The sequence below is a fragment of the Leguminivora glycinivorella genome, chromosome 25, assembly GCF_023078275.1.
Source record: "Leguminivora glycinivorella isolate SPB_JAAS2020 chromosome 25, LegGlyc_1.1, whole genome shotgun sequence".
NCBI lineage: Eukaryota > Metazoa > Arthropoda > Insecta > Lepidoptera > Tortricidae > Leguminivora > Leguminivora glycinivorella.
The window spans coordinates 11,369,497-11,381,871 of record NC_062995.1 but is presented as its reverse complement, the minus strand read 5'-3'; the positions used below and the strand labels follow the sequence as shown (position 1 = coordinate 11,381,871).

At 39.7% G+C, this 12,375-nt stretch overlaps 1 protein-coding gene across 2 annotated transcripts in view; it reads left to right on the top strand.

Annotated features, from left to right (window-relative positions):
* The window catches only part of LOC125239157 (zinc finger protein 345-like), a 215,312-nt gene that overhangs the window by 33,540 nt on the left and 169,397 nt on the right, over window positions 1-12,375 (top strand). Inside the window, exons 8-12 of one of the 2 annotated variants that reach the window (XM_048146662.1) lie at window positions 1,367-1,564; window positions 3,349-3,495; window positions 4,165-4,272; window positions 5,526-5,624; window positions 9,220-9,409. In XM_048146662.1, the coding sequence (XP_048002619.1) occupies window positions 1,367-1,564; window positions 3,349-3,495; window positions 4,165-4,272; window positions 5,526-5,624; window positions 9,220-9,390 (723 nt within the window). In that variant the 3' untranslated portion in view covers window positions 9,391-9,409. Of the gene's footprint in view, window positions 1-1,366; window positions 1,565-3,348; window positions 3,496-4,164; window positions 4,273-5,525; window positions 5,625-9,219; window positions 9,410-12,375 lie in introns of those variants that run through there. The other variant, XM_048146663.1, reaches the window with a different exon arrangement.

The following is a 12,375-nucleotide window of genomic DNA, read 5'->3' as shown; positions in this document are numbered from 1 at the left end:
CTCGACAAACATACATTTTAAACTTGCAGCTTTCTGCCGCGTGCTGACCTCCACACACACGGCAACTACCTTTAGGCCCCTCAGTGCCTATAGGTGCATTTTTAATTCGCCAACCTCCGCCGGTATGTTTGCCGCTCCAACCGCCGCCGCCACCACCGCCGCCGCTGCCGCCGCCGCCACCGCGACCAGCCGCGCCGCCTTGCGGTCCGTGCGACGAGTGACGTGAAGTACTTTGACTTGGCGCGCGCCCGCTGGCGCGCCCTCGCCCCGTGTCTCTTATCAGATGCACTGACGCCGTATCTTCTCCGGCATCGCCCCCTCGACTGCTACCCCGATGCTCCACGAGTGCTGCGTCAGCCTCCGCCATTTCTAACGTCACCGCAAGCTTGAATGCTATGTCAAATTTAATATCATCTTCTGCAAATAACCTCTGACGTATACTGTCTCGCGCTAACCCACATACGAACTGATCTCGTAAGTTTTCTTGTAAACTATCACCAAGGAATTTACAATCCTTTGACAATTTCTTTAACTCGGCCGCGTACTCCCCCACACTTTCATCACTATTCTGTATGCGTCGCCTAAATTTAAATCGCTCTGCCAGTAAACTAGGCTTAGGCTGCAAATGTTCCTTCATAATTGACACTAATTCTTTAAAAGTCTTTGTCGAAGGTTTCGCTGGCATACACAAATTTGCCATTAAGGCATACGCGTCACTGCCTATCACTGTAATCAAAGTCGCCACTTTAACCTTTTCTTCCACTGAGTTTGCAATGAAAGATTGTTCCAAGCGATCTATATAATAATCCCAACTGTCCTTATCTAAGTCGAACGGCCCGATTTTGCCGAGCGCCATAGTCATTTTAGCAACACTTGTTTACCGCTCCCGCCACAAAATTACACACTCGCGAGTTAGTTCCTTATTCGTCGCCACTGTAAAGTCCGTATGTAGAATGCCACAGTCCCTGTAAGCTACAGGATTTCAGGAGCACATTTAAACACGTCCGTACAGAAAAACCATTTATTTGACAAGGCCGATGAAATATCTACCCTCCACCTATTTTAACAATAACTTAAAACTACCCATACATTACAACAACCACCACCACCACCACCATCTGTACTGAAAAAATATTTTCAGTACAGATGGTGTTTTTTTACGCACTAGTGCGAGAAGTGGTTCATTATATGCCAGGTCGAAACTTCAGAGGGCCATCTGTACTGAAAAAGTCGTACGATACACGTGTGAAAAGGAAATTCGTAACTCGTGTCGATTTAAAACACTCCCTTCGGTCATGTTTTAATTTATCGCCACTCGTTTCGAACTTCCTCTTTTTCGCACTTGTATCGAATTGTACTATTTCAGATCATAAAACCTCAAAGATTCGAGTGCGGCGTCTGTTCAGCGAGCTTCGTGAGCGCGGAGGCGCTGAGCCGGCACGCGGCGGCCGGCGACCACGGAGCGCGCGCGTGCGAGCAGTGCGGGGAGAACTGCGCGAGCGAGACACAGCTACAGGAACACGTTGAGAAGGCACATCCGAAGGAGACGTATCGGTGTGAGGAGGTTAGTCTTATATTTAGTCGTACTAGTAGAAGTATATTTAATACAATGAAAAGAGAAAAATAGTTTTTACGTAGGTAAGTATTGTGTGTTTAAAGTTTTACTGTGATTTTTTTCACAAATTAATTTTTCTCAAACATGCAATGAAATATTGTCTTTACGTTCCTTAAAATGGGCTGGGAAGTATCGCTTTTTGGGCGCAACAACTCGAGAGGACTGTAAAGGGATTTCATATTATTTTTCAGGCCTAGGCCTGCAAAGTAACTTTTTATTATAAAGTATTGTCCTTTAGAGCATTTTTTATTTTATTTCATTGTATGTTTGAGAAAAGCACTATACATGCCTCGGCGTGAAAACGGATTCCCGGCCTCATATCCCTATCCGGCCTCGCTCGCGCGCTCGCTCGGCCGTATATACCCACTTGCCCGGAAATCCTCATTTTCCCGGCCTCTGATGTAATGTACTATAAAATGTTTATTGTCCCTTGAGTCACAGCAAAAAGTCACATCAGAAAGAAAAAAAATGTGGGAAAAGTTTTTCGCGATTTGTGATTTTTCCCCATACAAGCATTTCATCCTTAATAAAAATAGGATCGATTGGCGTCAAAAAAAAGTTTGTTAAATGCATTTTTTCTCGCACCCTGTATGATTTTTCCAAAATCTGTAAATGCCATTTGTCATCTATTTAAAATCGAGGGAAGGTCTCCTTAGACCATTTTCGCGTAGGACCACGGGATCTCACAGCTGTCCTTACTGACCCGCTATCAAATGCACCTTGTATAGTGTTATTCTCGTTTTTACATATAAAACTCTCAGATATTTTGGTGCCGTGACCAGGATGCAATAGTACATTACATCAGAGGCCGGGAAAATGAGGATTTCCGGCCAAGTGGGTATATACGGATAGGGATACGAGGCCGGGAATCCGTTTTCACCCCGAGGCATGTATAGTGCTTTTCTCAAACATACAATGAAATAAAAAAAATGCTCTAAAGGACAATATTTTATAAAAAAAAGTTACTTTGCAGGCCTAGGCCTAAAAAATAATATGAAATCCCTTTACAGTCCTCTCGAGTTGTTGCGCCCAAAAAGCGATACTTCCCAGCCCATTTTAAGGAACGTAAAGACAATATTTCATTGCATGTTTGAGAAAAATAAATTTTAGTCTCTTTTGGTGTTAGGATAAGTTTACCTTAAACCTATGAATGCTGAGTCCCACGGTAAGCTCAAGAGGACGTAGTTACGCAATAACGTTCCAATCCACATGAAATTGTCATTAAGTTTTAGACCTTGTATGAAAAACAAAAGTTTTTCATTTCAATGACAATTTCAGATGGATTGGAACGTTATTGCGTAACTACGTCCATAGAAGGCTTGTGTTGTGGGTACTCGGACAACGATATACAAATACTATTTACATAGACATCAAACATCCATGATTCAGGAACAAATATGTGCTCGTCATCACACAAATAAAGGTCTTCGTGAGCTTACCGTGGGAGTGAGACTTATTAGTCAATCTGTGTGAGAATGTCCTAAAATATCGCTGTCAGTAGAAATTGCCAACAATGTAAACAAGCCATTCTGTAAAATATCAATATTCTAGGACAATTTTTTTTAATTTAAAGGTTGAAGACAATAATGTGATATGAATTGAGTAAATAACACATGGATTTAGCCAGTATCTGATGAGTTAGAATGGAAATTAAAGACATTTTGGCTACAAGGTGTGTTTGCATTGTTCATAAATTCTATTGACGGCGTATTTAATATTTTTTTTGTTTCAAGTGCAACATGACCTTCAAGCGGTTGTCCGCGTTGGAGCTTCACCACCGGCGCAAGCACCTCGGGCAGCGCTTCAGCGCCGCCGGCCGCCACGCGCCGCGCCGCACGCCCGGGCACTACGTGTGCGAGCAGTGCGGGCGCGTGCTCACGGTTAGTATATATAGATTTGTTTTTTATCATGCAGAAACGTCTGCGAGCGATATTACATATTTTTAAATAAAGAAAAAACGGAAAAATTCACACCTCCGGCAGGACTCGAACCTGCGACCTTTGGCCTTGCCGGGGCCATCTCGCTACCGACTGCGCCACGGAGGCCTGCTGAATGTGTGCGAATTTATCCATGCCTTCCCTCAATTCTCAACCGCCTTAGGGTGGCGTTATAGCAAACATCTACCCGTAAGAATAGATCTTAACAGATCTAGATTCGTTGATTCCAGTGCCTATTAAGATCTGTTAAGATCTATTCTTACTGGTAGATGTTTGCTATAACGCCACCCTAAGGCGGTTGAGAATTGAGAGACTGCGTGGATAAATTCGCACACATCTAGCAGGCCTCCGTGGCGCAGTTGGGAGCGGGATGGCCCCGGCAATGCCAAAGGTCGCAGGTTCGAGTCCTGCCGGAGGTGTGAATTTTTCCATTTTTCCTTTAATTTAAAAATATGTGGTATATTTAGTTCAAGATATCCTGTCACGGTCGCCATGTGTAGCACCCCGGGCAGCGCTTCAGCGCCGCCAGCACATTATGTCATGTGTCTGAGACTGTCCGGTATACATTGGTACTCCCATAATTCGGTTGACTAAATATTTATTTTTCCTCAGTCTCGCCAAGGTCTCCGCTACCATCTGCGCGACCACAAAGGCCTCAACCTGAAACTATTCACCTGCCCAGAATGCAACAAGACCTTCGCCGCGAAACACATGCGAGATGTAAGATATCTCCTTCTCTCTTTCTGGGACTGTTATACACCTAGGGTTGCAAAAAAACGGTATTTTTCTGGCTTGAAAAAAAAACATGAAAAAAAACCGTGAAAAAAAACTGTTTTTTTTTCTGGAGTATGTTTTTTTTTTCTAAAGTACGAAATCTCAAAATTTGCAAAGTAGTTAATACTTTTATACGGTTTTTTAGACTTAATGTTAACTATTAAACGAATTTAATCAAATAACTTTAATTTCTGGTCTTATAAAAGTAACATTTACGAAGTTTGTAGTTGGTAGTTATCACTATTTACTGTTGGCAACACCACCGCCTCTCCATGCTACACGCAGCATCGGGAATTCCCCAAAAAACTGAATGTTAATTGAATTAAAATGTACGTTATTGTTATTGAAACACGTTACAACTCACGAAAAACCGTTATTGTCGTACTATTTGTTCATCTGAAAAAAAAACCATATTTAGAAAAAAAACCATGGTGCTCGGTTTTTTTTTCATATTTTTTTTCACAATTCTGAAAAAAAAAACATTTGGTTTTTTTTTTTATTTACAACCCTATATACACCTCGAGATTTCTTTTGAAATTCGATTCGAGATTTATTTGGCTCATAGCTTGCTCGCCTTTGGGACCAGGGGCACATTTCTCAAAACTGAAAGTTACAAGTTACAAGTGGATTTCTTTTTCCAACTTGTGACTTGTCATATTAGACATTGACAACCACTTGTAAATTGTAGCTTCGAAAAATGGGCCTAGTAGTCTAAGCTAAAGCACAGTATAATAAAGAGTACTATCGTGCAGTATGGCCACTCCCGCTCCCCGCTGGAAGTGCCTCCCACCCCCTCTCGGTTACCTCACAGTTACCGCCTGTCAAAAACGCGAACAGTCGACCTGTGATATCACTCATACAAGCATGGTACGCGTTCACCTACACGAGCTTAGACTGTGTGCTAGGAACGCGCCTCTTTCATATAATGATCGCCAGTGTCCGTAGTATGGCTTTTTTTTTAAATACCACGTCGGTGGCAAACAGGTATACGGCCCGCCTGATGGAAAGCGGTCACCGTAACCTATGGACGCCCGCAACTCAAGGGGTGTCACGTGCGCGTTGCCGACCCATTAGAAACTTGTACACTCCTTTATTGAAGGACCCCATCGGGAATACCTCGACAGGGAGCTCATTCCACAGCCGGAGCGTTCGTGGGAGGAAATTCCTCAAATGGCTAAAGCGTGTTTTTGTTTGCTCAGTGGCACATGCGGTCTCACACGGGGGAGAAACCCTACCAATGCCCGGAATGTCCGCTCGCCTTCAGCCTGAACAGCAATTTCAAGCGACACCACAAAGCGGTGAGTGTTGGGGGCGTTTCCAAAAATACTAGAATCACAATAGAATAACACCAGACCCTACTCATAGTGTTGTGTTCCTGCCGGTGAGTAAGGCTGCCAGAGCTCAACGAGGGTGCGGTGTGCTGATGACGGGAGGACTTACGGAACTAACTTGTTCCGTCTATTGTCCTTTGAGTCGTCGGCAACCCGAACCCTCCTTAGAACTTGTACACTTCTTTTTGCTGTGTACTTAACACAGCAAAAGGAGATCTTTAAACTTAGACTCGAACATGACACTAAACCGTGCTGAGTGGAAAAAACCGGCCAAGAGCGTGTCGGGCCACGCTCAGTGTAGGGTTCCGTAGTTTGTACAGGAGGAGCGTTGATGGAAACAACTTGTTGGTTGAATGTATGATATATTACTGATATATGATCCTTAACCTACGGCATATATAGAGAGATTACGTGAAGGTGTGTGTAACGTACAGTGCACACTACACCTCCCCCCTTTAAAAAAAGAAAAAAAAATAGGTTACATGTTTTTTTTGAGTAGGTAATACATTTTTTTTAAACACATTTGACATAAGTAAGTATATCAGATAAGTATACATTTTTTTTAAACACATTTGATATAAGTAAGTATTTATCTGATTTTTTTTTTTACATTAAATCTAATTAATATTTTTCATTTCTAAACAACAACAAATTCGTCAAAATAGTAAGCCGAAATAATGTACACCATTTTTTTTTATATTCATTCAGTATTGTTACATTTAAAACTTGTCATAGAAGGTTATATCCAATAGTCACAATGTCTGTGTACAAGTCAATTTTACATAATATCAATTATTATTTTTATTTGGGCATATTTCATAGTGAATAACAAATGTATGCACGCAATGATTACATAAAATTAAGACAAAAATAGAATTGTAAATAAAAAGAACATATTTTTTTTTTTCATTACACAAAAAAAAAGCATTAAAACACAAATAAAACATTAAAACTACTCAAGATACATTGAATTAAATTAAAAAAAAAAAAACATAATAAGTTCCTATTACTTTTTTTTCATATTCGTAGTGTACTCGTCAATACACTACCGTACGGTCTATTCGTCCTTTTAAGGGTCACTGTATTTTTCATTAGTCATTATCATTAGGTACCTGTCATTTATCATTTGCATTATACATTATTAATTAGGCACTTGCAAGCTTTTTTTTTTTCATTTATTTAAGTACATAGTACATTTATTTCATTATGACGTCATTCCTTTTTATTTATTTATTTATATCTTTCACAAACATATAGACTGTATATTTATATAAGATCAAGGTAAGACCAAGGGTACGCAACGCTTTTACACACGTGGTCGGCCGACCTTACAATTTTTTTTTTTTTATTTGCTCAGGGTACAAGGATTTTTTTTTAAGCGCGCACACATACTATATATTTCTCATACAGGCAGTTCTTTTAACACTTCCTTACATAATAACCTTCCATGTGTCCAAGGAGTCTTCACGATTGGTACTCGACCGAATCATGATCAGATCTCCAAGGATTCCCTACCTGTCTTGTACCCTGGCGTACCCTTGCTAATCGCTGCCTCTTGGGCCAACGATTTGCGATAGTCACATAATTATATTTGTTATCAATTAATTACTTTCACTCATCTTTCACAAAATAAAACAACACTCAAAAATGCAATCACTAATCTCACACTCCATGAAAACTTTAACATGTAGGAAATCCGGCAACCCTCAGTTGATCAGGCCAAGAGTCCTTCGAAAAACTTACGTGTTTAAATTTTCCCATAAATAAATTCTGTCTACAATCATTTCACTTCTTTCACATTCATTGCCTCACTGAACTTTTCCACAAGCATTCGATGACCAATCATTTTACGAAACAAACATTCCTTTAAATCATACTATAAAACTTTACAAAAACAAACCTTACCTTCAAAACTATTATCATTTACAATAAATTTAAAAAGTCATATCCGTTATTACAATACTTCGTCAATCCTTTGTTTATTAAATAAGTCAGATCCATGAATTAATTAGAAAGTCTCGTCCGACACAATTTTACTTCGTCATAATTAAAAATAAAACATAATATCTAATAAAAAGTAACGTTACAACTCTAGAAATCTAATTAGTTACATTAAACACACATATATGGCTAAAATTCGGTAATTTTTGATGTAATTTTAATGTTTTAAAGTAAAAATCGTAATAAGTATTTAAAGTGTTAACAGTTATTGAAATTTAATTTCATCATTATAATATTCAACTGATCTAATGAGTGCACGAACTGTGAAATTGGAGATGAAATAGCAGACGACACATGCCAATCCCTATAAGGAGTACACGCGCCTCCGTCATGTGCCATATTTGCTAGGTATAAAAGTATGCTGAGTAACTATTATATGAAATGTAGTACTTAATATGAAATTATCAAATGTATGTTAGAAAATAATAAGAAATGAATAAAATGAATCAGCGTTTTTATGCAATAAAATTAACTGGTGTAGTCATAACAATTTTTTTTTTCGCGTCACAGATTAAAGACCAACTTTTGAACCATATAAGTTTTTTTTTTTCTTCAAACGGCATTTATAACATTAATAGAAGTAAATGAACTTAATAAACTAAACGAAAAATAAAGAAAACTACTTCACTAAGAACGAGAAAAAAAAGTTTGTATAACAATAATAATTCGTGTACACTTTTTCAAACCGCACATTCACTTTTGTTTTATTACAACCACTACCGTCACTTTCTTCTGCTGCTGTCCTTGGACCTCCAGACGCCATGCTCGACCAAGGACACCAACAACTCCCTGCTGCTCCATATTCTTAAAAACTTTGCTCTCGGCAGTTGGTATTTAAATTTTAATTCAAGATGAAAATGATGAAATTTAGTCCATTTTAAAATCACTTTTTATATACGTTTCGAGTGTCCGCTATTGTAAAATTTATGACCTTCACTGTTATTTCACTTTCCAAGTCCTGACAAAACTGTTCATTTTTTTTTTTTTTTTGGCTCCACACAGTGTCACTTACGCGCAAATTTATTAATGTCCGAAATGTTTTATTTAATTTACTTGTATTTATTCCACTTCACAACCTTGACTGGCAAGCGCAGCGCGCTGCCAGTGCAGCACAAGGCCGCACTGGCAGGATCGCCATGTAAAGGAGGAGCGTTGATGGAAACAACTTGTTGGTTGAATGTATGATATATTACTGATATATGATCCTTAACCTACGGCATATATAGAGAGATTACGTGAAGGTGTGTGTAACGTACAGTGCACACTACACGTATTTTTCTCAAAAACTACTGAACCTATCAAGTTCAAAATAATTTTCCTAGAAAGTATTTATAAAGTTCTACTTTTGTGATTTTTTTCATATGTTTTAAACATATGTGGCCCGATACTCTCTTGGCCGGTTTTTTTACATTTTTCCTTATAGGGCACTGGTCTCAAAAAAGACTACCCTGTATGATTATCTTTTTGTATTTTTTTTGTACAGAATTTTTAGTCTTGCCCGTTAAAGGGTTAACATAACATCAAAATGTGGAGATTCATTAGCAGATATTTCTATTTACAGGTCCACCTCGGGCAGCGCAAAAGCATCCCTTGCAACATCTGCGGGCGCGTGTTCACGACGACATCTTGCGTACGCGTCCACGTGAACGCGGTGCACCGTGGCATGCCGTGGCCGAAGCGGAACCGGACCAGGGGGAAGGCTGAACCCAAGTCGCCGCTGGACAATAAATAATATATTATAACTTATTAAATTGAAGTTTTATTTACAAAACCGGTTTTATTCGGTATTCGGCAAGTTTTTAGGGTTCCGTAGTCAACTAGGAACCCTTATAGTTACGCCATGTCTGTCTGTCCGTCCGTCCGTCCGTCCGTCCGTCCGCGTATAATCTCAGTAACCGTTAGCACTAGAAAGCTGAAATTTGGTACCAATATGTATGTCAATCACGCCGACAAAGTGCAAAAATAAAAAATGGAAAAAAAATGTTTTATTAGGGTACCCCCCCTACATGTAAAGTGGGGGCTGATATTTTTTTTTTCATTCCAACCCCAACGTGTGATATATTGGTGGATAGGTATTTAAAAATGAATAAGGGTTTACTAAAATCGTTTTTTGATAATATTAATATTTTCGGAAACAATCGCTCCTAAAGGAAAAAAAAGTGCGCCCCCCCTCTAACTTTTGAACTATATGTTTAAAAAATATGAAAAAATTCACAAAAGCAGAACTTTATAAAGGCTTTCTAGGAAAATTGTTTTGAACTTGATAGGTTCAGTAGTTTTTGAGAAAAATACGGAAAACTACGGAACCCTACACTGAGCGTGCCCCGACACGCTCTTTGCCGGTTTTTCAATCTGATAATAGGCTACTTGCCTTCTAGTCAAATCAGCTTCTTTTTAAGAACTGTCAAAACGTATTTGAACGACTTGCTAATATGGAATTTATATGAAATTGAATTGAGTGACGTCACGGTCAACTCAGTTACTTTATATATTTCTACCTGACTTATTAAATAGAAATTAGTTTTGAGTAAAAATAACTTCTGGCCATGTTTTTCTTATAATTATCTGATGCTTTATTTCGTGCATGGTATAATAGTACATTACTCGTGTCGATTTAAAACACTCCCTTCGGTCGTGTTTTAATTTATCGCCACTCGTTTCGAATTTCCTTTTTTACGCACTTGTATTGTAATGTAGGTACTATTATTTTAACTGCCTGTGTGGTGACGGGTTAAGAATTTCACCACCCCCTTTCTTCCCGTGGGTGTCGTAGAAGGCGACTATGGGATACGGGTCAAATTGTGGCGTAGGCGAGAGGCTGGCAACCTGTCACTGCAATGTCACAGTTTCGTTTTCTTTCAACCCCTTATTTGCCAAGAGTGGCACTGAAGCTTTAGTAGTTTCATGTGTTCTGCCTACCCCTTTATGGGATACAGGCGTGATTGTATGTATGTATGTATGTATTATTTTAACTACAGTCAAGTTACCTATTATAGTTAGTTGCTGTTTTATTTACAAATCCTTAGGCACTAGTCCCACTGCGAGCTAGTGAACTATGAGCTATCGGCTATAAAAACGAACAAAAGACAAGCACTCCCGTGTAAATAAAAGAGACACGGCGATGTTTATAGTTACTCGCCCAGCGGGGAGCTTATCAATGTCGCCGTGTCTCTTTTATTTGCACGGGAGTGCTTATCTTTTGTTCGTTTTAACCCCCGACGCAAAAACGACGAGGTGTTATAAGTTTGACTTGTCTGTCTGTCTGTGTGTGTGTCTGTCTGTAGCATCGTAGCTCCCGAACGGATGCACCCATTTAGATTTAGTTTTTTATGGTCTGAAAGCTGAGATAGTCGGGAGTGTTCTTAGGCAGCGTTCCCACTTAAGCGTCGCGTGTCTCGGGGCGCGCAACGGACGTCCGCGCCACGCCGCCTGAATGTAATTCAAAAAACGTCTCCTCAGTACATTTTGTATAGGAAGGACGTAAGACACGCCGCCAAGCGGCGCGGCGCGCGCCACGCCACCTGGGACGCGTTATTATTATATATTCAGGCGGCGTGGCGCGGACGTCCGTTCCGCACCTCAGGACATCATCCCATCCCTTTGTCCCATTTACTTGGGATCGGCCTTCCCCGTCCTTTTCTTCCAATAACCAAGCACCGGTTATTGGTGCTTCCTTTACTATAGCCGATAGCTAATAGCTTAGGTACTAGCTCGCGGTGGGACCAGTGCCATACTCTACTCCTAAGACCTTGAGCTTTAACACATACACTCATCATTCTCCTTGCGTTATCCCGGCATTTGCCACGGCTCATGGGAGCCTGAGGTCCGATTTGACAACTAATTCCAAGATTTCACTTAGACACTAGTTTTTACAAAAGCGACTGCCATCTGACCTTCTAACTCGAAGGGTACCTAAACTAGACCTTATTGGAATTAGTCCGGTTTCCTCACGATGTTTTCCTTCACCGAATTCGACTGGCAAATTTAATATCAAATGACATTTCGCACATAAATTCCAAAAAACTCATTGGTGCAGTTGGGAGCGCGATGACCCCGTCAAGGCCAGAGGTTGCAGGTTCGAGTCCTGCCGGAGGTGTGAATTTTTCCATTTCTCCTTTAATTTAAAAAAGAAAGAAAATATTTGTTTGGCATAAAAATAGACATAGACATAGACATCATTTATTGGTAATAACATATTACAGGTCACAATTGGTACTTATTTCTACATATCTTATATCTACTGTACAATTATTGCATCAAACAATACAATACATAACAACAATACAGCAACGCTGTTTGCTTAGCTTACAACGGACGAAGTACGACGAAATTGCAACTTTAATCTCTCTCGCTAATTTGGGGATACGCTAATTTTCACCCAGGGAGCATTTTTTTAAATTTAAACATTCATTTTTGTGTTTAATCTAAACACGAAGTTGATGCCTTTGATTATTAACTTCCAAAAAACTTCCATGGTAATGATGCTAACACATGACCGTACGAAGACCACCGCACCAAACTCATCCAATTACTATCCTATAAGAGGGAGGGAGAAAGAGTTATTTTTTTCTCGCTCTCATTTACGTGTACGGTGCGATTGTTTGTTAGCTACTTAAAATGAGGGTCAAATAGTCTGTAGAAGCCTTTAAGTAGAGTTGCATAGTCTTTGGTACGAAATTTCCGAACGCAACAAATCTGACAGTGACAACATAGCAAC